The 26,305-nt window shown below is 43.8% G+C and overlaps 1 protein-coding gene across 1 annotated transcript in view; it reads right to left on the bottom strand.

Moving 5' to 3' along the window:
- COL7A1 (collagen type VII alpha 1 chain) overlaps nucleotides 1-26,305 on the bottom strand; it is a 291,474-nt gene that overhangs the window by 117,688 nt on the left and 147,481 nt on the right. Inside the window, exons 6-9 of the mRNA XM_085624371.1 lie at nucleotides 17,944-18,105; nucleotides 12,162-12,319; nucleotides 3,753-3,882; nucleotides 484-603 (exon numbers count right to left, since the gene is read on the bottom strand). Coding sequence (XP_085480497.1) covers nucleotides 484-603; nucleotides 3,753-3,882; nucleotides 12,162-12,319; nucleotides 17,944-18,105 — 570 coding nt within the window. The remainder of the gene's footprint in view (nucleotides 1-483; nucleotides 604-3,752; nucleotides 3,883-12,161; nucleotides 12,320-17,943; nucleotides 18,106-26,305) is intronic.

Genomic DNA, 26,305 nt, shown 5'->3' with positions numbered 1-26,305 from the left:
CTTGCAATGTTCAACACTCCGTCCATTATCCCCTTTGGTTTAAATTTCAGCTGTAAACACTCACTAATAAGTGCTACATGAGCTAATGATATGCTGGCTTAGAGACATGCATGAATTAATTAGAGAACCACTGGTTCCGAGGTATCCAGTGTGTGCTGCAACTGGTGTGTGTCAACATGTTTCAGACTACTGTTATTTTAAAAGGGACTTTCATCAGGACAGGGGTCTTTGCCATTCAAAAATACATCTTGATGATAGCCAAGTGTGCCAAATAGCGCACGGAGCAGTCAATCAAAAAGTGCTACCTTAGAGAAGAGGCAGAACCTAAGGCAGTGGGAACAACCAATCAGCATTTACAGAATGGCAGTCTGAACGCATGCAACAACGTACCATGGAATTAACTCGCTGATAATTGATTGGCTCAAGAGTTTGTTGGCTGTAATTTTCACTTATCTCCCATGAAGGTGCATTTAGTAGCCTTACCTCTAGCTGTGTACGTGATTCTGTAGGTCAGGGGTGGTTCCGCGCCCACCGCCCACGCTAGCCGTAAGGAGGTAGGCCCCGCTTCCACCACTCTGAAGTTTAGCACTCCAGCCTGGCTCCCTGTGAGAAACAAAACAGAAGGAAACCCACCAAAGGCATTAGTTAAACACTGAAGCACAGTGACTGTGAACACAAAGGAGGGACAAACTCTTCACCGCTTGTAAGACCAGTTCTGATAACGTGTGCGTGTATTGTGGGTTGGGGCATAGCATGTAAAAGGAATAAAAACACTATTAACTAATGATGTTTTATTGCAGCTATGGGAGTTTGCATGATATATTCACATACAATGAATACAGAAGTTCATTATTTTAAAGTAGATGTGAATTGCAGCGCTCCTCCAGGACATTCCGGGGGGCTTTGTAGAGGGTGAGATGTTCAGTTTACAATCATTCCGATACAAGACCTTGGGGCAGATTTACAAGAAAGGGACGCATCTGTACCGTTTCGTCACTTTCCCTGCGCCACCCTTAGAAACACTTGCGCCACCATAGATGCGCCGTATTTACAATACGGCGCACTATGGCGCAATGATTGACAGATGCGTCAGACATTCTGACGCATCTTTTGGCGGAAAAGTTACGCATTGCTGGAGTCGTGTCAAAAGTACGACACAACTCCAGCAATGCGTGTTGAGGCCTATTCCCACTACACTGCGTCACTACTTATGCCTGCTTGTAGCAGGCGTAAGATTTTGACGCAGTGGCGTCCTAAAAGTGGCGCAGTGAAATCTTGTAGATTTCACTGAGTCACTTTTACGAGGCCTTCCTGTGTGGGAACGCCCACCCAGCATACATTATACCTGACGCAGGTATAATGTGACGCAGGGCTTTACAACGTGATGCATCTCCCTAAATGCGTCACGTTGTAAATAGGCCAGGTTGTTTGCGCCGCTGTTGCGTCAAAAAAGTGACGCAACTGCAGCGCAAAAGTCACGCAAGGGGCTTGTAAATCTGCCCCCTTGGGTTTACCACAATTTCAGATCCACTAATTCTGGATACCAGAGTGTGGACCGGTAAGTATGTAAGTTACGTATGGTATGTAAAATATAAAAATACTAAGATTAATATACATCAAGCAAAACTGTTGGATCACCACAAATAAATACATCTTTTTCACTTAAAAATAGTGTTAAAGGGCAGCTGTGGTTACGAAGTAACATGTAAATACCACTGAAATGCTTAAGATATGGTTAGGACAGCATGTATTTCACTCTTACAACAGCCATGCCAACCATAGCTGGCACACATCGAGGCTTAAGAATTCATAGCGCGAAATGGACAGTGATGGAGGTGAACATGAGACACTAAGCTCAAAAAAGGTCTCTTTACCTTAGAGCTGGATTGATGAAGTAGGAATTTGACATTATTTTGTCCGGCATATGTATGGAACAGTTTGGCTGGTTGTCACTACATCGAGTACCACTGTGTCGTGGGACTTATTGCGAGGATTATATGATGGGACACTACAACAAGAGCACTTCATCATAATGACCCTACATTGTGATGACTCTATGTTCTGTTTACAGCTACATCATCTATAGTGAAGGTCATACATTACATTTTGTAGAATTATATTCTTTCTTTTCTAGTATTGCACCACTCTTCTTTTTGTGTATGCTATTTTGCTTATGTTATTTTTCTTATCTAAATATTTACTTATCATGTGCCTTTAATTTCTAATTAGTTTTCTTTATCCTTAAACTAACACTAAAATTCTTATGACATTTTTTTACGCTAACTCTAAAATTATTATATGGTAGTGCATTTATTATTATTAATGGAACCATAAATGTTGATTTGCGGACGCTGTATATGTGGCTAAACCACCGCTCACCATCACAACAAGAACTACACGATGTACTAATGTACACACAGTTGCATCTGTCTCGCTGCACCCTAACGTTTCTTGTGTATGTGTTAAATGCGGAAAAAGAAACACCACCGTGGGCTAGTTATTGTAAGACTGACTTTGAAAAGAGATCACATGGTACTTAGATTTTTTTTTGTGTTATATTTTTTATATTGAAGATTAAAAAAGCAATAACAAAATAAGTAACATTTGCGATGGAAATCAAAGTTATACTTTCTTGTTGGAAAGGTAATTTGATTTTAAACAGTGTTCTTAAAAATATTGTATCCATATTTCAGTAGTGAAAGCCGAAAATAATCTTTCTATTAAATTAAGCCAATGACGTCATTTTTTGCCTTTCAGAGAAAGACTCTGATCATCCTGGAAGACCCATCTTGGAGGACGGTTGACTCCAATCTGAGCAGAGGATCTTTATGCTGCCGGGAGTTCTATTCATCTTAATGACGGATACAGAGATGTTATGAAGTAGCCTTGAACAGTATTCAATAAGAAGAGGACAGTTTTCTCTCATCATTATCATTATAAGGCAAGCTAATCCTGATTTGATAGTCTATCCTGAAAACTAATTGAAACATTCAGTATTGAATTCCTGACTGGCTATCAAAAGGTTTGAAGCCTATTGGACAGCTCTAACCTAGAGGCAAATCCATATATGTATATCACAAAGAAAGAGATACAGAACATTTTTAAATAAGTGAACCACAATGAGCGGATTCCTGACGAAGGCATTGCCGAAACGCGTTGTTTGTCACCCAGTCGCCAATAGTTTGTCCACAAGCCGCTAAGATTTCATTGTCTAGCATCGATTATTGCAGATTTAAATAACAGAAGGTATTGTATTAAGATGTGATGTATTTAAGTTATATCATGTGCACTAATTCAAACTCAATGTAATGAAAATATAGACTCATGTAATTAGCTTTGGTCTATGGATGTGACCAATTGTGGTTATGAATTCTGTTTTATGTACATTCTTCATTTATCAAAAAAATCTAATCATGTCGATTTAAAAAAAAGGAAATAAGAATAAATTCTAAAAAAAAATAATTCATAAACAATTTCATTGTTTTATTAATGATTGTATCTCCAATTTAGAAGTATTGCTTTTCTTCTAGAGTTGACGTGTTTTATAGATCAAATACACTGTGCCTGGTGTTCTTCCACTTTCTCCAATAGACCCATCTTTACATACTTTACCTCAAAGTATTTCTTTTATTTCCATGGCTATGCGCATGCTGGCTCCAATCTTTCCATCCATATTGTGACAAACTAAAATGCCCAGGCAGTCTCCTTGCTCCCTCTCTCTCAAATCAATCAGGAAAAAGATGGTAACTTACCTGTTCGTCCATTACCAGACACTGACTCTCCAATGCTGTTTGCGTATTGTGCAATCACAGTTATGGCGTATTCCGTGCCAGCCCTCAGCCCACGAAGCACAGCCGTTGTCTCGCCGGCTCTGACACTGAGCTGCAAAACGGTACCAATAGCACATTTGTTACTTAACTCCAATGGTCAAGATGGATTGGCAATATTGTTTTTTTCAATTCATTTGATAACTAAATCAGGAAAATTGCAAACCAAAGTAGAAAATGTAAAGAAAGGGGTAGGTATCTTTGCCTTTAACAGTTCCTGCTCTCCCCAAAGTGAGGTAATCACAGAGGAGATGATACGGGATACATTACTAACTTACAGAACTTCCTAAGCAGTTCTTGTCTGCATTTGCAGACATTGGGAGGGGTTATTTGTGGTGGGACAGGGGCACTAAATGGGTCTAAAAACCATTAGTCTGAGAAAAACATGGGGTGCAAGAGTTAAATTTGGAGTTCAGAAAAATTGACGTTTCGGTACATAGCAGTTTAATTGTTAGAGGACTGCACATGGTTAAATACCACAACCTTAATTCTCTGTGTATTGTATGTGAAAGGCAGTTACAAATCTTATTTAGCTATTTGTGCTATTCACAGTGACATTAGTGTTATAGAGTCTATGGTAATTTTTAAGATTCATGATCAGTCTGTCAGATCCGTGAGTAATTCACTTCTTTCATATTGAGTGATGTCGTTCTGGGATGTTTCCATCATTCAGATGCCCAGAATATCCATGTCTGCCCCTGAACATCATCTTGAGTGAGTTTCTCCACCCAGGACCAGTCAGTAAAGATCTGTCCAACAAAATGAAGAGCTTTGGGAGCTTGACTTCATACCTTTCATGGAGAGTGCTGCATCTAGACATTTGGAACCCGTCACGAGAGATGTCTGAGTCAGCATACTAGCCTCTGCAATTTCCTTATAGACAGTGTTTGTCCTGCATGGTCTAATAACCCTCTCACAGAGATGTCTCTCAGTGAGGTCCATAGTGTCCTTGTGCCGTTATGGACAGAATGTGTCCCTTGGGGTTTCAGGCCTCCATCAAAGAGATGTTGCTTTGTGAGGGACCTTCTGTACTCTATATTGTGATGGACATCATGTTTAACGATTGGTCTGAAGCTTCTCCTAGAGAGATGTCTCTCTATGAGGACCCTACTGTACCCTATGTCCTCTGGGTCTACTCTCAGGCACCTCTTAGAGAGATGTTGCTGTGTGAGGGCTCTATTGCAGGGGCGGCTGCTCTGCTAAGGCGGAGGAGCGTCGCCCCACTGCTCTGTGAGCTGGTGAAAAAGAAAAAAGAAAATGATAATAAAGCATTGGTAATATCATTTTATTCTTCCGTCCTTGCTCAGCTGGTTTGGGGCGGGGCAGGGCTGGAATGTGTCGGAGAAGCAGGGGCAAGAGTGGTGGCACTCTGTAAGTGCGACCGACAGTTTGGCCGGCTGTCTTGGGCCGGCCAAACAGTCATGCGCGCTTAGCATGTTCTCCACCGGGCTGTGTTGAGGTAGTTGTGTCTGTACAGCCAATGACAGTGCCAACACAACTAGTAACCATCGCACTCTTACAAGTGCGACAATTCATACTGTTCCAGGCCCCCAAAGATATAAGAATGACCTGGGTGGCAGGTATTAGTCATTCTTAATCTATATTGAATTAATAAACATCTGTTGTTATGTTCATCACTGAATTATACAAATAGCACCACCAAGTGGAATACTGATATAAGTGCCGGTGTTGACAATTAATTGCCGGTGCCCTGCATCGGAAACCACCGGCTCAAATTAAGCACTGCAGTCTCGGGGAGGATCCTGGGGCACCCTATGTCCTCATGGACAGCATGCCGCCTGCTGGGTCCAGGGCGCCTCCCAGGTAGATGTCACCCTGTGACGACCATAGCATACCTTATGATCTCATCAACAGTCACAGTCCAGGTAGGTGACATGCCCTGCTTAGAGGGATGTCTCCCTGTCAGTACTTATTCTCTTTTTATGACCAGTCAGGATTCTGGTGGATCTCAAACCCTTGATAGCGGCTAGAGGCCTCTCTAGATTCACATATCGTGCAGCACTCCACCAGACAGCAGGAACCCTCAAATGTCAAAAGCCGATCAAATTGTTCCTTTTGGGCTCGTCAGCCATGAGACGCTCCACAGCTACAGAAATATAGTGCACGCTCTGTTCTGTCTCCCCTACTGCTGCCGTTTACTCTCACGTTCACGACCGTTTCTCTCTCTCCTTCCTTCACCTCACTATTGCTCACCTCCTCTTTCCACATTGTTATCGTCTCATTTTGTTTCTTCACCTGAAGTAACTTCAGTTCTTTATTTTTCGGGCCATCTCTTCGCTTGCTCCCTTCTCTCTCTCTCTCTTTTCATTCTGTACCCCGGAACCCATAACTCTTCCTCTTTTGTTGTCCGACTATTTCCTACTCTCCAAATCTTTAGTCCTTTTCTGTCTTCTCCTTCTTCTCTCCATGCCCATTCATTCACTTCCCGTATGGTAAGGCCCTTTCTCTTTCTGTCCAAACACCTTTTCCTCTCTGTTCTTTTACTTCTTCTCTTTCTCTATTGTTGTTTCCTCTTTATTCAATCTCTTGTCCCTGTCCTTGTTCCTTTCTCTTTCTTTTGCCGCTTTCCCTTTGCAAAGTCTTTTCCTCTTTATTAATGTCTCCCGCTACCTCTCTCTTCTTTCTTTTTTCTCTTGTTTTCCTGAATTGCCCGTGTTCTCTCCTCTGCCCTGCTCTCCTTCTCGCCATACTCTCTCTTTCTATCATTCTCATGATCCCCCCTTTCAATATTCCACCATCTTTCACTTGTCTCTTGTAACTGTTTTCTTCCCCCCTTTTCTTTCTCTCTCGCACTCTCGTCTGCTGTCTCACTCTCTCCTTTCTCTTTAATTCTCGCCGTGGCCTCTCCTTCCCACTTACCCCCTCTCTTCTCTCTGTCCATATCCCAGTCTTGTGTTTTCTGTCCCCGTCATTCTCTCGCGCCCTCGTTCAGTTCTCTTTTGTAAGCGCTCGCCTTCTTTTTCGCCTCTTTCCTCTCTCGCCCTCTCTTTTGTAAATGATTTATTTCCTTTCCTTCGTGCTCGGGTCTCTCTTTTGCTCCCTATCTGTCACTTTCCTCGTGTTCTTTCTCTGCTTCCTTCTGCTCTTTCCCCACCCTCGAGGGCAGTGGAGCAGCGCGTCACTGCACGGACCATGCCTGACACAGCCTCAGGTGGCTGGTCTCAGAGAGGAGAGTAATCTCGTAGTAAGTGACAGCGTCCCCTGGCGTCAGCAGATCACACACCCCCTCGACATTTGGAAATATGGCTACATATCCATCATCTCTGGTCACCACACCCAGGGCGAGAGGAACCACGCGCCCCGGGGAGCTCTTTGCACCAAGCCTTGATATGTTATGATCCGGTGTCTTGAAGGCGCCCCCGGGTGAGAAATACCGCAGGGACATCTTAAGGATTCTGGGGGCCCTGGGCCAAACATATTTTGGGGGCCCCTGTTCAGAACAGCTTTGAATTTATGATCCAATTTGAGCCCCTGTTTCCCACGCAGTTTCCGCTTCCTCAGCTGCGTTAGCCATCCAGTTTGCATCATAGGCATTAACCTATATATTCCCGATGTACACGGACGTGTGCAGCTGACAGCGGTAGGATTTCGTGTTTTCTGCCCTGCTACTAGGTTTTTAATACTTTTAAAATTGTATATGTGTGGCTGAATTACTCTGTGCTTTTTAACAATTTCTCCTACCTACGCGCACTTGCACTTTACTTGATTCTGCTTGCCTACACCTCCGTAGCTGCTCCGATTCGCATCTCGCTTTTCCTCCAGTCCAGGTCCGCCGCGGCTGATACACCGATTGTGCAGAGGGATGGGGTTACTATCAGGCTCCTCACTTCCACCCATGCAGTTTCTGCTTCCTCAGCTGCGTTAGCGATCCAGTTTGCATCATAGGCATTAGCCTATATATTCCTGATGCAAACGGATACGTGCAGCGGGCACGCCACTGGCGCCCCAAAGTCAGGCCCATCTGTGCCCGTCAGCATCCCGGAGGCATCTGGCACCGGCCATGCTACCCAGTTCTCCTCCGGCGAGTTTCTTCCACTATATTACAATAGGGAAAAACTGCTTAGCCTTAGGCGGCTACCATTACGTCAGTGTACAGCGGCTGATCCGAGCCTGGAGGTAGCCTTTCGATGCAATAAGTGCAACTGGTCCCTCCTCCAGCCCAGGAAACTTGCACCCAAGATCTTTCCACGCAACAATAAGTGTAAAAACAATAGGAAAAAGGAGAACTTAAAGGCCACCCTTTTGAATTGTCGCTCTATGCAAAAGCATGAACCACACATGTGTCACCTACTTTTAGACAAACGGCCTGATCTTTTATTTCTCACTGAGACCTGGCTGTCTGAAGCCTCCAACCCTACTATCACCTCGGCCATGCTTAAAGGTTATAAAATCCTTAGGAGGGACCGACCGAGTGGTAAGGGAAGGGCGCTGTCGCCATAATTTACAATAAAAAAACTAGACTGCTCTCCCATCCCGATGGAAAACATCGAGGGTGCAGAGTCCTTAGGCTTCCGCTGTACCTTAGTCCCCCATTATAGCATAGCTGTTTTTCTGATTTACAGACCTCCCGGTGCAATTGGAAAATGTATTACTACGCTTAAAACAGCCACCACCTCCCTGGCCTTAAAATACAACAACTGCCTTATTCTGGGAGATTTCAATATACATATGGACAATGGAAAAGGCCCTCAAACAATTTCCTTGTTGGAGACGCTGCAGGCCTGCAACATGTTTTCATCTATTTCTTCGGCCACCCATGAGAAGGGTCATACCCTAAACCAAATCTTTCACAACTTTGACATATCTGTAAGTCTACCTCTTACCATTACCTGGTGTGACGACCTCATATTAAAATGTGTCATTCCCAACTCTGCCACAGCCCCTCAGGCTAACGCAGGGCAGAGGGTCCCTAATTACAGGAAGTTCCATAAAATATCCATCCCGATGTTAGCAGGTGCCCTTGGTCGTTCCTCAACAGAGCTGTCTGGCAGCCCGACTCGGACGCCCTCTCAATAGATTCATGGTTCTGAACCAACATTGGTGCAGCGGTACCGATTGTTTCCCGCTCCTCAAAGAGGTCGGCCCCACCAGCTACATGGTTAAACGATTCCCTCAGATCTAGCAAAACAAATTGTAGAAAAATGGAACGGAAATGGTGTAAATCCTATCGACCCGAGGACAAGGAGTATAAAGACACCTTAAAAGATCATTACATTCTCGTGAAGGCAGCCAAGAAAAACTTCTTACAAACTAAGATAGAAAATGCCCAAAATAGGAGTAAGGAAATCTTTAGCATAGTTAAATCCTTTACCTTTACCACCCGCAAGCCAGCACAAAGGAAGGGCCATGCACGGAAGAATGGTATAATCAAATAGCTCAATTCTTCTACAAAAAGATCTCTGTGATCCAACAAGCCTTCACTGACATCTCAGAAGAAGAAATGACCTTATACCTTAGTTCTTCTAGCAAATTTCACCTCTTGGATCCTCCATCTTTACTAGCTTTTCCTGCGTTTCAGCTTCAAGAGTCACTGACCCTTCTCCAAAGCATTAAGTCTGGCTCTCCTACTGACCCATATCCAGCGAATATCCTGAACCTATTAGTTCCCACCATAAACCCCCTGGTAAACCAGCTCATTAATGTTTCCCTCTCCTCAGGCAACATGCCGAATTTATGGAAGAATGCTAAGATTCTTCCACTGAACAAAAAGGCTAACGCCAAACCGACAGACCCTGCCACCTACAGGCCAATCTCCCTTCTCCCGGCCCTCTGCAAAGTATCAGAGAAGCATGTAAACAAGGCCCTCCAAAAACACAGTGAAGTTGGGAAGCTCATTCATGAGTCCCAATCCGGTTTTAGGGCTAACTACAGTACAGAGTACGCTCTGCTGGAAGTGACTGAATTTCTCAAGGGTAAGCTGGACCAGGGAGGCAAGGTTGTTCTGATACTGCTCGATCTGTCAGCGCCCATCGACACGGTCCCACATGAGAGGCTCCTGGAAAGACTTGCTAACATCGGCCTGGGGGGGTGGAACCGCCTTAATGTGGATGTCATCCTTCTTGGCAAATAGATCTCAAGACATCTGGCTCCCCTCTTTCTCATCCCCGGTTCTGGCCATGAATGTAGGTGTCCCTCAGGGCTCCATTCTCAGTACCCTTTTAATATATATCTATCCCCCTTGCATTTCTGGTAGAGGAAGAGGGCGCCAAAATAGTTTCCTATGCTGATGACACTCAGCTGATTTTTACATGTGAAAAAGGAACCGACTTTGACAGGCAATGATTAGGTCTTGCCTCAAAAAGGTTTTTAACTGGCTTAAGATCAATCAGCTGAAGTGCAATCCTGACAAAACTGAAGTTGTTTTCTTTGGTTATCCAGAAACGCCTGACTGGAACTCTTTGTGGCCAAAAGAGCTGCCACCCCCACCCGCGGAAATGGAGAAAAAAAAAACGTATGAATTGTCATAGACAAGACACTCTCTATGCACTTTCAAATCCAAAAGATTGCCTAGGCATACACCGGATGCTAAAAAAAAAATCCTGCCAAGGTTACCGCTTGAGAGCAGAACGATCGTGGTGCAAGCCCTGGTGACATCAAAGCTTGACTATGTCAACCGCTTCTACCTCGGTCTTCCCAAATACCTTATACAGCACCTACAAGTGGTACAAAATGCGGCAGCCAAAGCCATCCTGAGACCTAAACACAGATCTAGTATGACCCCTATTCTTAAGTCTCTAAACTGGCCCTCCATAAAAGAACGGATCGACTTCAAAGCGATGACCATCTTCTTTAAAGCTTTCCACGGCTTAGGAGCCGGCTACCTACATAAGCGTGTTAATCGCTACACAACATCTAGACCCCTAAGATCTTCCAATGCCAACCTGGCCATTATGCCTAAAACATGCTGTGCCCCCACTGGAGGCAGATCCCTCGGCTTTCTAGGTGCAAAATTGTGGAATAGACTCCCTGAGTTTCTGAGACTAATCACAGACCTACTCTCTTTCGGGAAGAACTTAAAAACCTGTCTTTTTAATAACTGATGGGTCTTTTATACACGTTTTCCTCCCGCTGTCACTCGCCAGGATACTGTAGTCTGAGTAGCTGCACGCTTTATTAAATACACTATTTCATTTCATTAGGTCCCTGACAGTGCAAAGGAACACTCGTCCAAATTCTAAGTGCCTTATTTATGAGGCCTTGCTTTACTTTTATGCCGCCGGTGCGTCACTTTTTGTGACGCACTGCCAGCATAAAAAATGTGCCATGTTGAGCCCTATTTACAAAGTGACGCATCTAGGCCGATGCATCACTTTGTAAACCCCTGCACCACATTATACCAGCGCCAGGTATATTGTATGCAGGGTGGGTGTTCCCCTTCAAAAAGCCTCAGAAATGGCGCATTGAAATCTATGAGAACTCAGTGCACCACTTCTAGGACGACATTGCGTCAATATCTTACACCTGCCTCATGGCAGGTGTAAGACTGAAGCATTTCGGAAGGGGGGGGGGATTCTTCCAGCAATAGGCAGAGTGGAGATGCAGGGGCTCTAAGAAGGGGTGAAAAAGCAACATAGCCTCGCTATCAAGTAAATGGTCTTGTAAAGACCCCTGAAATACTCGGGTGCGGCTGCGATAAGACGCCAGACCAGCCAGCCCACAGCAGCTCAAAAACTGGGGGTGGGGGGCATCACTGAGAGCGGAGGGCCAAGCCTCGCGCACTGCCCAGAATCTCACAACTTGGAGCGCTGTCTCACTCTGCGATGGCTCGACCACCTTCAAAAGCCCCACCCCATGTGGCTTATTCCCTAAATGCGAGTTAAAAGGAAAAAAAGGTCGCAGAATCATCTGAGACAAAATCCTAAACGTACTACTTTTGGTATTCACAGAAGGCATTTAGTAGCAGTAAAGTTAGGATTGTGTCTTAATTCTGTCTTAAGTCTGTCTTATGTCTGTTTTCAGTCTGTCTTAAGTCTGTCCTAAGTTAGGATTTTGTCTTAAGTTTGACTTAAGACAGATTTAAGACAGACTTAAGACAGACTTAGGACAAACTTAGGACACACTTAAGACAGACTTAAGACAGACTTAAGACAGACTTAATACAAAATCCTAACTTTACTACTACTAAATGTCTTCTGTGAATACCAAAAGTAGTAAGTTTAGGATTTTGTCTTAAGTTTGTTCTATGAATCCGGCCCTCAGAGCCAAGCCAGACCTTTGACTTGGCTTTGGCTCTCCCACTTCATTTGGTGGCTCGCCCATCTCTACTACGCGCGTCATTGTCTAAAGGCGCATGTTTCAGAAGAGCGCACCTACCTCCTGAAGCTCAGCAGGGATCTGCTGCCCCACAGCGGTCAGTGGGAGGTACTGCACTTTGTACCCCGTCAGCGGGCCGGTCGCTGCAGTCCAGCGAATCCTCAAAGACTCTGTTGTGGGCTCGGAGATCACCAGGTTCGTTGGTCCTTTGTAAGTACCTAAGGCAGAGTGAACACGACATGGACACCAGGCGTGAAATGGCATGCAGTGCCCTTCCAACATGGCGCTCAGCAGCCCCTCCACATACCATGCACTGCCCCCTTCCTGCCGCAGCTCATGCTACATGGCAACAAACATAAAGGTCCACTGCACTTTTCTTTTATTCAGCCTGGAAAAACACTAACTTGTTTTCTTACTGGTGAGTAGGTACATTTGTGAGTGTGGTGCATGAGTTATTAAAATGCGTGCATAACACCAACGCGACGAGTCACACTTCAGATATCTGGGAACATTCCTCTCTGATGACATTTTGACAACAGTTTTATATACTTTTATTATATTTGCACATTTGCTTCTGTACGTCCCATTTTTCTGTGAACACTGACATCTGACCAGATGTTACACATTCTCACTGTTAGTCATGTTCTGTTAAGGTGTAGCCCTAATGTGGCTTTTAAGGCTCTTTTTTCATATTCCTACACTGAATCCACTGTTATAAAGCTTGATTATAGCTACATTAAAAATAAACAAATTAAATTAAATGTGCTCCTGATGCAATATCATGGCATAAAGACGTCCAGGGGGAACCAGAGCCATAAAGATGGTCGAGGAGTCCGGCTGGATGGGTCATGGGCAGCAAGGGTGAACAATCCCGGGGATCTGGGTAGAGAGGAGGCTTTCCCAGGCTGATGGAATGAGCCAGAACTCTGGGTAATTAGCACCCCCTCTTCTCATAGACTGAAATACAGGGCCATATTTATTACTCAGTTTGCATCACTCTTGCACCACGCAAGGTGGTTCAAGAGCGACGCAAACCTTATGTCAGATTTTTGAAGCCACACAAATCCACTTTGCGTGGCTTTGAGTGGCTCTACAAATCTGAAGCAATGCAACGCAGTGCAAATCGCTGCGTTAATTTTCCCTGGTTTGGCGTTCCATGGGCACTGCATGGGTGTTCCAATGCAACTCTCATGGTTTTTGACGCATTCCCAGATTTACAAAACCTTGTAAACCTGGGGATGCGCAAAAAATATACCCCTCTCCAGGTGAGGTGTAACGAGGAGAAATATCTTTACTTCTCCTCGTTATTACTGTGCGCTGCATAGAAAGAGGAAAAAGCCCCTCAGGATTCTTTTTGTGCGAGGTGCCCCGTCCTGCACAAAACAATCCTGCCTACAACACAGGCACCCATGCACCATGGTGCAAAGATGCCTTCGTTAGCGCTAGGCTGCCAAACTGGTGCCACCGCAAGGAAATAGGACAGGAATATGCCATAGAGGATAAATACCGTACATTCCTGCCTTTTCCCTATGACGCAGTGCAGCGCAGCAAGGTGACTTGCTGCGCTACTCTACGCCACAAAAGTCGTAAATATGCCCCACAATGTCTCGAATACTATGCCTGACCCTGAAATGTTGGAATACTTCTATTCAGATATGACATGGATACTACTTTTATTAATTTTTAGTCAATACATTTGGACAATTAAACTGTAAATTCAATTAATGGCCTCATTTATATAAATGCAGTTCTTGGGCACACAGTGCTCCTGAATCCTAGTGTACCCTCTGGTTTTAAAAGAGCCAACAGGGTTCTCAAATAGGACATCTTACAGGGGAGCTTTTATTTCCATGTCAACTCTGTGATGCAAAAAAACTTTAATTAAAACCCAGTAACAACAATCAGCTTTAGAGTCTCTGCAGCTGAAACTGAGTCCTGGATGAAGAACACCAAGCGACATAATACCTGCGACCCCATCATGGCCATTTAGGGATGCCCAGGGAAGGGCAGGCTTGATCGAACAGCTATCCCTGGCATGGAGCTAAAGGGCTTTCTAACCATCTACTCATAAGTTTTAGGTCACTCAACTATGCTGGAAGTGGATTGATTTTAAGTCATTTTAAAAGATGTAGCCCATCCCAGATGTTCTTTAGGTAGTCATTCTTCTAGGCTTTATGGTGTATTCCAAAAGTATGTCACAGGAAGCCTGGAATCTATGCATCTGAACTGTAGAAAAAGCCTTCTTAAGGAGTTCAGCTAGAACTGTAGTATGGCTCATTTGGACTGCAGTAAAGATGTAAAATCTGATATAACTACTAGGCACTCCCTGGAAGACCACTCATTTAGACTAATGTCCTATGGGAAATGAATATAGAATTAGTTTAGGAGCATTGTATGAGATTTTTGCTTTCCGAAAGGTAACACAAAGGGTGCTTTCCCTCCAGCTCAGTGTTTAGCCATCTTGACATAGAGTCTGTACCTACAGGGGGTCAATGGAACATAAATGGCACATCTGATCACCATCTAATGGATCTACATCTCAACCATAGTTACCCACATCTAATCCACTTCTTATGTCTTTGTAATCTGCATTTAATCCACACTTCTTGCACATCTAATATGTTTATAAACTGCATTTGATATAATCAATTCCTCATCCACATCTAATGTGCTTCTCATCTGCATGTAGTCTGCATCTATTTCCGGTCTTCCATTCAGCTAATCCAGACCCAATCGATGCCTAATCTGCATCTATTCCACACTTCCTCCACATCAAAACCACTTCTAATCTGCATCAAATCAATGTCTAATCCACACTTCGTCCACATCTAATCTACTTCTCACCTGCATCTAACTGCAACTGGTTTACACTGCATCCTCATCTAATCTATAGTTTAAACCTATACCTAATGTGCATTATAACCATATCTAACCTGTATCTAATTCACATGCCATCCACATCCAATCCAGTTCTAATCGACATCAAATCTGCATTTAATCCACACCTCATTCACCTATAATTGATTTATAAACAGCGTCTAGTCTGCATCCAGTCCACTTCTAATTTACATCTAATCCACACCTCATCCACATATAATCGATTTATAACCATTGTCTATTCTGCATCAGTCCAATTCTAATTTATATCTAATCCACACCTCATCCACATCTAACATGCTTTCAATATTAAATAATCTGCGTATAATCCACGTATAATCTGCGTATAATCCACGTATAATCGATTTATAACCAGCGTTTATTCTGCATCCAATCCACTTCTAATTTACATCTAATTCACACCTCATCCACATATGATTGATTTATAGCCATTGTCTATTCTGCATCAATCCAATTCTAATTTACATCTAATCCACACCTCATGCACATCTAACATGCTTTCAATATTAGTTAGTCTGCATCTAATCCACACCTCAGCCACATATAATCGATTTATAACCATTGTCTATTCTGCATCCAATCCAATTCTAATTTACATCTAATCCACACCTCATCCACATCTAACATGCTTTCGATATTAATTATTCTGCATCTAATCCACACCTCATCCATGTATAATTGATTTATAACCAACGTTTATTCTGCATCCAATCCAATTCTAATTTACATCTAATCCACACCTCATCCACATCTAACATTTTTTCAATATTAATTATTCTGCATCTAATCAACACCTCATCCACGTATAATCGATTTATAACCAGCGTTTATTCTGCATCCAATCCAATTCTAATTTACATCTAATCCACACCTCATCCACATCTAACATGCTTTCGATATTAATTATTCTGCATCTAATCCACACCTCATCCCCGTGTAATTGATTTATAACCAACGTTTATTCTGCATCCAATCCAATTCTAATTTACATCTAATCCACACCTCATCCACATCTAACATTTTTTCAATATTAATTATTCTGCATCTAATCCGCACCTCATCCACGTATAATCGATTTATAACCAGCGTTTATTCTGCATCCAATCCAATTCTAATTTACATGTAATCCTCACCTCATCCACATCTAACATGCTTTCAATATTAATTATTCTGCATCTAATCCACACCTCATCCACATATAATCGATTTATAACCATTGTCTATTCTGCATCAGTCCAATTCGAATTTACATCTAATCCACATCTAACATGCTTTCAATATTAATTATTCTGCCTGTAATCCACACCTCATCCACGTATAATCGATTTATAACCAGCATTTCTTCTGCATCCAATCCAATTCTAATTTACATCTAATCCACACCTCATCCACATCTACCATGCTTTCAATATTAATTAATCTGCATCTAATACACACCTCATCCACGTATAATCGATTTATAACCAGCGTTTATTCTGCATCCAATCCAATTCTAATTTACATCTAATCCACACCTCCTTCACATCCACATCTCACATACTTCCAATATTCTTCTAATTCGTTCTGAATCCACACCTCCTCTGAATCTAATACATGTCTAATTTCCATTTAATTTTCAATTCAATTTATTTTTATTTGCATCAGTTAATTAAAACCATAGAAAAGGAATAAGTTACAATAAATAGCTCATTAAAAGTATGTACAAATTTCTCAGTACGTGTGGCGAACTACATTAGAACAGGAGCCAAAAACATAATCACAACGTTCTGCACTTAATGACCAGAACTTGTTGGAATTTGGTGAGGAATTAAATGAATCGATAGTTTAATATAGGGTCATCAGTATTTAAGCAGGCAATAATGGCCTGCCTACGAATTCGAATCCCTCTGGAATTGAATGTTTTTTTATCTATAAGTCTCACCTAGCTTTCTTTAGGTTTGGGCAGATACCAACGAGATGGTTTAGGTCTTCTCTGGGTGAACCACATAAACGACAAGTAGTGCCCTCTTCCGCTTGGCCTAGTGGTTTCTCTGCCAAAGATGGGAAAGTGGTGTGTCGAAGAGTGGCATTCTGCTTCATAAAGACAGAGTATGTCGAACTAAGGTATGGAGCCAGTTTAAGCTGCTAGTAACTACTGGACAGCATCGATGCACGTTATCTTTAACTTGCATAAAATCTGCATCTAACCCACATCTCACCACATCCCATCCTACATCTAATCCATATCTAATGCAACCTCTAATCCAGACCAAATCCACAAGAGTGAAGCACTGAGGCGACGTTATCTGGAAAGAATATAGGAAACTCTGCATTTGGAACTGTATTTGCTACTTATGTGATTCCTTGAATCCATAGTCCATCATGATTGTAGTCCATTCTGTATCATAGGCGACAAGGAGGTGAGTACTTATGTGCACTACGCCGATCCCAATGTGTAAAAAACACCCAATGAGAGCCACTAACTCCATGTTACTACAGTCGTGAAATATAAAGTTATCTCAAACAAAGGTCTCTATTTGACACTTGCTGCTGCCTGTCTCTTTAACTTCATAAAAACTTGCAAACCTTCCCCTTTTAATTACGCAGCTACAATACAACTGTTCTCACTGCCTTCCATTCTTTTTGCCTCCCACCTTCTAAGTCTCCACCAGCCATGTTCAACCTCTGCACTCTACCTTAATGACCCAAAGTATCCTTTAAAAACCAACACCACTGTCCTAAACATTGTTATTGAACAGAACTATACCCCGGTGCCCATGTCACTACTAACTCTATAAAAATCTTCGGCACAGGGAGAGAAGCCATGTGGTTAGTGTGATGCAGACATGCTAAAAAAGTGAGTATAACAAAAGCTAAATATTAGTCCATGTCATAAGGTTCTGCTTCTTTGTTATCATTCTCCTACTAGAGAGGCGGACCCCAAAGATGGGTGGTCGTTGCTTACTGCCTTCGGTTTCCAGGATCCCTCCGGTGCTGGTGCACACTCTCCGAGACACCAGCGGCAAGAGCGTCCCCAGGATCTTGAAGTCGGTGACGTAAAAGAAGTAGTCGTCGGACGGGGTGGATGCCACCCTGATGAGCTCTTGACTGTCAGCGTTCTTGATCCCTGTGAAGGTGAGAGAGGACACATCAGGCACTGGGAGTACCACTGAACCAACAGTAGCTGAAAATAAATATCAGAATTATATTTTGACTGCAGCCAGACAGCAAGAAGGTCCACCTAGTTTACCCTTTGTCACCCAGTTCTTTAAACTCACACCCAACATGGCCTCAGTTGTACTTGGTTCCCCTGTGCACACCACCAGCTTTTCATGATCAATTCACTATTTTTATCCATCGGTTCTTCTGAAGAGTATTCTTGTGCTTGAATGTATGAAGGAGGCTAAGCATTTAATTAGCACTTTTGCAAATCACAGAATATCTAGAGTCTGAACTTCGCATGGTCCTGCTGCAAAGTTGTAAAAAAGTTACATACCTTTGGTAACATTCATATGAGACCTTGTATCCATCAGCAAGAATGTTACCGACAGTAACATGTTCTTCTAATGGTTCCACTCGCCCCACAGACTCCTTACGCGAACCCTCACACAGCAGTATTCAGCAGGCCGGTCAAGGATCCTACCCCAAAGCATAAAAGAATGAAGGACCGCTCTACCAAATTCAGGATGTTCACTCTCATCAGAAGAAATGCAGCAATGCTTAGCAGATGATTGGACTGATGATCGTGTCACTGCGCTGCATATGTCATGGGTTGGAACACTCCTCAAGACAGCATAGGTAGCTGCTGCAGTGCCCATGGTGGAACGAACTCTGGAGCCGCGAGGCACTGCTTTGAGCCAGTTCCTAACATCGAGCAACTGCTACTGAGATCCACACAGAGATGGTCTGCTTTCGGACTGCTTTACTCAGCTCTGTGCACCCAAAAAGCATTTACATAGATTATCATCTGTCCTAAAATCCTTAGTCGATTTAATGTAAAAACTCAAGGCCCCATGAAGATCCAGATGGGGCAATTGTTAGTCCTCATTTGGATAATGAGTCGGCGGAAAGAAAGAAGATACCAATATCACTTAGGACAGTTAAAAGTAGATGCAACTTTAGACAAGAAAGAAAACTTGCCCCTTCAGAGAAAATGTTGAAATTGAGGGCTGCTCTAGGACATCAAATCCTCCCTGAGTGAAAGACTTCACTGTGCATCCTGCACTAACCGTAGCTGATGAGGAAACCAAGGCCTCCTGGAACACCAAGATGACCTTTGATTTTTGAAATCTGATATTTTTTTAGTGCTGATTGAATAAATGGTATAGGTGGTATGAAGACTGTAGGTCCAATGTATCCTGAAAGCTTCCACTAGGGGCCCCTGACCTGAACCATGTCTTGATCAAACCAGAAGGCATTTCCTGTAGGACACTTGGCAAAGTGCTCCCCCCAGCCACTCCCTCCCACTCCCCCCAACCCACAAGAGGAGTGTTTGTTCTGGCACCTCTTTATTCAGTTTCCTCTCCTCTAGGTACGAATCTGCACCTGCTTGCCCTGGACAGTGTGCAGGAATACTTTGAGAGCCAAACGCATCACCTTCCTTTCCATCTATTAGATATGTAGTCTGGTTTCCCTCCAAGACCACATAGCACTGAAATTCAGATCACCCAGGTAAGCAGGGCATCCCACCCGAATAGGGAAGAGTCCGTCACCAACATCACGTCGGGTCAAGCTGGATGACACACCTGCCCCTTCAAAGGGTTGTCTCAGATTGCCCACCAATCCAGATGCTGAATAGTCTGGAGGTGCAAAACAAGCAAATCTTTAGGATTTCTGCAAAACTTGTTCTACTGACTGCAGTGTCAACTGGAGCCAATGTATGTGCACGTGAGCACGATGAAACAAACAAGAAGCCATCACACTCACTACCCTGAGTATTAGTCTAGCCACTTGATTCTGAAAAAAAGAAAATTGAGACATCATCCACTTAATGAGACCGAGGCTGTCGGAAGGAGCAAAAGCTTCAATCTGATGAGTATCCGGCACATATAGTGGATCGACTGAGTTCTAAGTTGCTACCAATTGAGATCTTCACAATTTATTGAGAACCTCAAATCATGCCAAGTTGTAATGTCTAAATATCTTAACCTCGCTTGAGGAGAATGCATCTTCAGGGAGCTAATCATCTAAATGCTGATACACATAGATTGCCTGCCGGTGAAGTTTAGCTGCAACTACAGCTAACCCTTTTGTGAGTACACTTGGAGCTGTCGTGAGGCCACATGGAAGGACCTTCCATTGCGAACGTAGGGCACCAACAATGAGTCATTAATACAGCCTGTGCTGAGGACATACTGCAGCATGAAAGTAAGTGTCCTGCAAATCCAGAGACACTATTCAGTTTTGCGAATACAAGGCAGCAAAAACATGAAAGAGCGCATCATTTTTAACTATTTCTATAGAAACATCTCTAGGAATCGGAAATCCGAAATTTGCCAGAGACCTACTTCTTTTTGGCAACAGAAAATACCTGGAGTATCCTCCCTGTCTGCCAAAGCCGCCTACCTTTCTGTATTGGCGATGGAATTTTCTGGTAGGTCAGGCTAAACCTAGAGCTTTATGTAGCCTTACTCTGTTTAACCCTCGTTGGAATTAACACCTCTCTCGCCAAAGCACTTGAATCCACGCAGAGGGATATTAAGAAGGTGGGCCTGAACATCTCCTGAGAAACCAGTCATCCTCTTCCATCAATGTCGTCTAATAACTGAATCCATACCAACTCGAACAGCAGGCGTAGCATCCATCCCTCTCCGATACAAACCAGAAAATTATGTCCTCATATCTTCTGGAAGGTGGCTGCTAACTCCAGATGCCATCTCTATACCAGCAAGCATTGTTAGTCTTAGGTGCCGCACTACAGAAGCGAGCATTGCCCTGGCCTGCTGATCCAGTCATGCAGAATGTAACGGGTGGTATCAGTGGACTGGCGCTCAGCATATCTGTACCAACCTCTCTGGAGTATGAAGGGAGCTGATATATGGGGGATCCAAGGGAGATGGTTGGTACTTCCTCAAAAGAATCCATGAAATCAGATGTGTCGAAAGAGCGTTTTCCCATACTGGGACACCTGGCCCATCAGGTCTTCATTAAATTAAACCAAAGCTTCACTGGCTTGTTTCCAAGACAAAATATTTGTAAATAATGAAGTTTTGCCCCAGTCATATGGATCAGAATGGAAAAGGGTCCTCAGCATTGTGGATAACTTTGGAAAACGTATCATGATCCACTGTGGAAAGCCGATCGACCACCTGCAAGTCGTCTAGGAAAGCATCGAATTCACTCAAGGGAGGAGAGGGTAGTGGGGGTGAAGAGAGTGCCACTTTGTGGAGAGGATGTGATCTAATGGCCAGAGCGGTCAACCTCAAACCTGGGGAACTAGGTCCGAGTCTCGGCAGGGGTACTCAGCATCCTGTGATTCTGGGCAAATCACTTATTCTCCCCGTAGCTAACAAAATGAATGTGTCCGTCTATAGCACAACTGGTGCTCATGTAAAGCGCTCTGATGCCTTCAGGTTGACTTTGCGCTATGTAACCCCCCCCCCCCCCCAAAAAAAAAAAGAAAACCACAAATGCATGTCCTAGTGTTAGTCATGAATTCCCATTCTTTCGGATTTCCTTTAACTTTAGACTCATGGGGGGCAGGCCATTGTGCATTTCTTTTTAGCACTGTGATCATGGGGAGGCTGATAAACAGTTACTGGGAATGAGAACAACTGTTCAACCGAGTTATTGGGATTTTTTTGGCATTGGATATCGACTGTAACCAGTCTGTGATTCCCTTCTGAAGATATGGTGCCTTTTCAATTGAACTTTGCTCTGGAAATGTCAAATCTGTTTTGCAATATTGTGCTGCTTGCACCGTACAAACTGCACCATTAAGTCCCTCCATTCATATCACAAACATTTTGCACCAGAGCAGAATAGAAAATACAGATTGTAGAACCAATGTAAAAAAATGTATAACACACTTTTCAAAAAATAAATCATTGTATGTGTTTATTGAGATCTCAACAACGAAAACCTGTCAGGAAAACTCCTTAAAAATGAGAACAAAATGATTTTGGTCTAATTTTCTACTTATGTAAGAAGTCTGGATTTCGCCTCAAGCTTAGTCACATAATTTACTATTGAAAAATGGAACACTGTATTTCATCTGTTTATTGTACGAACTCAGCAAAATAGATGGAAATGTGCTTGTCTGTGTTTGCTCTGGTGCGAATACTGTTTGTCCCGTTCTCTTTTACACAAGGGGCATTAAAGGCTTCATTTTTAGGTCTCGGCTAGCGAAGGCTGCGCTTGCGCAGTCTCGCTCGCGAGATTTAATGACTTGGAGAAGAGGGGCTTGAACCCACCCTTCTTCTCTCCTCTTCTCCATTGGCTGGCCTCTTAAATGCTGGTCAGCCATTGGAGAAGAGGCTTGTCTCTCCAAACAAGCCCCGTCTTTTTGCGATTCGGGGGCGTGTTTTTTGTCGATTTTTCTCTGGGCGTGTTGTTTGAGAAAAACACGCCCCCGAATCCGAAAACGCCGCTGCCTTTCTCCGAGGCATTTCTGCTTTCACCTCGGAGAAAGGCAGTGGTGTGCTTGTTTTCTTCTGGGAGTAAGATTCTCTGTATTCAGATGCTGCCTGTGTGCCTGTTTTCTGCCTCGCCGTGTGCTGGAATCCAGAGTTCGTCCCTCGGAGTCACGTCCACATCCTTCCCCGTGCCTGAATGGGTGACGTAACCGGCGCTCATGTAAGGCGCTACTAATCTCCCCGTGCCGAGATGTGTAATGAAAAAACGGTGCTATGTGGCGCGCTCCAACACCTTCCGGTCGAGTTCACGCTATATCATTGCTTTGTCCGTCGGCTAGACTGCCGACTTTTGTGCTGGAGACCGGAGTTCATCCCTCGGGGTAGCGTCCACATCCTTCCCCGTGCCTGAATGTGTAACGTGACCGGCGCTCATGTAAGGCGCTACTAATCTCCCCGTGCTGAAATGTGTAAGGTAAATACGGTGCTATGTAAAGCGCTCCAATACCTTCCGGGCGAGTTCACGCTATATCATTACTTTGTCCGTCAGCTACACTGCCGACTTTTGTGCTGGAAGCCAGAGTTCGTTCCTCGGGGTCGCGTCCACATCCTTCCCCGTACTTGAATATGTAACGTAGCCGGCACTCGTGCGGGGCGCTCCAAATCTCCCCGTGCCTGAATGTGTAATGTAAATACGGGGTTATGTAAAGCGCTCCAATAACTTCCGGGCGAGTTCGCGCCATATAAATATATAACTCTGCCAGCTGGTGCTTTCGTTCTACTGCTGCCTACATCGGGAGAATAAAGGGGGTTAAGAGTGCTGGTTAAGTGTTGTGTTGAGGGTCGCGTCCACATCCTTCCCCGAATGTGTAACGTAACCGGCACTCATGTAAGGCGCTCCAAATCTCCCCATGCCTGAATGTGTAATGTAAATACGGGGCCATGTAAGGCGCTCCAATACCTTCCGGGCGAGTTCAGGCTATATCACTACTTTGCCCGTCGGCTAGACTGCCGACTTTTGTGCTGGAAGCCAGAGTTCGTCCCTCGGGGTCGCGTCCACATCCTTCCCCGTGCTTGAATGTGTAACGTAGCCGGCACTAATGCGGGGCGCTCCAAATCTCCCAATCCTGAATGTGTAATGTAAATACGGGGTTATGTAAAGCGCTCCAATAACTTCCGGGCGAGTTCGCGCTATATAAATATATAACTCTGCCAGCTGGTGCTTTCGTTCTACTGCTGCCTACATCGGGAGAATAAAGGGGGTTAAGAGTGCTGGTTAAGTGATGTGTTGAAGATTTGTGGTGGGGGTTATGAGCAATGCCAATAGCTCTAACTTTAACAATGCCGAGACCATTGCATTGTAAATGCTTGTTTCTGTAGTGCAAGGTTTCTGTGATGTGGGCAAGAGACACTACATGTGTGAGGGGAGCAGAAATAAAACCCTATCAAAGTTCACAAATGTTGCACTTCTCAAAATTTCAGAATTTGTGAACTTAGCACTTTGCCTTCGACACGCATCTCTGTAACAATATTCTTGGAGGAGAATTTTCCCATTAAGACTATCTTTAAGGGAGAACTTTCAAGCTAAATGCTGGCTTCCGATGTGTTGTTTTTTTCTCCAGCAAAACCTAATATGATCTCTCGTCCTACTTTGCCCTCTTTCACTGTAGGGTGAAAGGGTAGTTACCAATGGGAACCCCAGGGACAGCAGCTGCTACTAATCGACACCTCCGCTTAATGCCCGACTTGTTACCTCACCATTCGTCTCTGCCTTTCCCTCTTGTGCTGACACATCTGTGAATGGATTTATTTTCTTGGTGGGCATTTTCAACCTCTGATGGTGTCTTTTGTCTGCTTCTTGACCTGCCTGTTTTTTTCAGTGGAGCTCAGAGTCCATCTGCTACTGTGCCTCCTTGTATATCTGTTACGCTGAACTTCTTTCCCCTTTACTATTCCTGCCAACTCTCTGCCCATCCGTCCTACGCTCCCTTGATCAGAATAATCAATCATGAACAAAGAAGACAGACTGCAGTTTGACCATATAAGCCAAATATTAACTCCAGTAAGCCATAGCTTTGCCAAGTTTGTCTGCACATACACAATCTTGCAGTGTCCCCTTTTATTGGCCTACCTGTGACTTTCAGAGTTCCGTATTGTTGGTCTACCCGTAGTAGCGGAGCTCCCTATTTTTGGCTTACCTGTACTTTACGAGTTCCCTATTATTGGCCGACCCGTAGTTTTGGAGTTCCCTATTATTGGCCTACCCGTAGTTGTGGAGTTCCCTATTATTGGCCTACCCGTAGTTGTGAAGTTCCGTATTATTGGCCTACGTGTAGTTAAGGAGTTCCCTATTATTGCCCTATCTGTAGTTGTAGACCTCCCTATTATTGGCCTACCTGTGACTTGCAAAGTTCCATATTATTGACCTACGCATAGTTTTGGAGGTCCGTATTATTGGCCTACCCATAGTTGTGGAGTTCCGTATTATTGGTCTAGCCGTAATTGTGGGCTCCCTATTATTGGCCTACCCGTAACTTGTAGAGTTCCCTATTATTGGCGTACCCATAGTAGTGGAGATCCCTAATATTGACCTACCCGTAGTTGAGGAATTCTGTATTATTGGCCTACCTGTAGATGTGGAGTTCCCTATCATTGGTCTACCCGTATTAGTGGACTTTCCTATTATTGGCCTACCCATAGTTGAGGAGTTCCCTATTATTGGCCTACCCGTAGTTGTGGAGTTCCCTATTATTGGCCTACCCGTAGTTGTGGAGATCCCTATTATTGGCCTGCCCATAGTTGTGGAGTTCTGTATTACTGGCCTACGCATAGTTAAGGAGTTCCCTATTATTGGCCTATTGGTAGTTGTAGAGTTCCCTATTTTTGGCCTACCTGTGACTTGCAGAGTTCCTTATTATTGACCTACGCATAGTTGTGGGGGTCCGTATTATTGGTCTACCAGTAGTTGAGGAGTTCCCTATTATTGGTCTACCCGTAGCTGTAGAGTTCCCTATTATTGCCCTACCCATAGTCATAGAGTTCCCTATTATAGCCCTCACCATAGTCGTTTAGCTCCCTATCATTGGTCTACTCATAACTGGAGTTCTCTATTATTGGTTTACCAATAGCTCCCAGAGTTCCATAGTTTTAGCCTGGCTGTAGCTTGCAGAGTTCCATATTATTGGCTTACCCGTAGTTTACGAGTTCCCTAATATTGGCCGACCCATAGTTGTGGAGTTCCCTATTATTGGCCTACCCGTAGTTATGGAGTTTCGTATTATTAGTTTACCCACAGTTGTGGAGTTCCCTATTGTTGACCTACCTGTAGTTGCAGAGTTCCCTAATATTGGCCTATCTGTGACTTGCAGAGTTCCGTATTATTGGCCTACCCATAGTTGTGGAGTTCCATATTATTAGCCTGCCCCTAGTTGTGGAGTTCCTTATTGTTGGCCTACCCATAGTAGTGGAGTTCCCTATTATTGGCCTATGAATAGTTGAGGTGTTCCATATTATTGGCCTACCCCTAGTTGTGGAGTTCCGTATTATTGGCCTACCCATAGTTGTGGAGCTCACTATTATTGGCTTACCCGTAGTTTAGGAGTACCCTATTATTGGCCTACCCATAGTTGTGGAGTTTCCTATTATTGGCCTACCCGTAGTTGTGGAGTTCCTTATTATTGGCCTACCCATAGTAGTGGAGTTCCTTATTATTGGCCTATGCTTAGTTTTGTTTTATTGGCCTACCTGTAGCTGTGG

The sequence above is a fragment of the Triturus cristatus genome, chromosome 9 (assembly GCF_964204655.1).
Source record: "Triturus cristatus chromosome 9, aTriCri1.1, whole genome shotgun sequence".
In the NCBI taxonomy this organism is placed as follows: Eukaryota; Metazoa; Chordata; class Amphibia; order Caudata; family Salamandridae; genus Triturus; species Triturus cristatus.
This window is presented reverse-complemented; position numbering and strand designations above follow the sequence as displayed.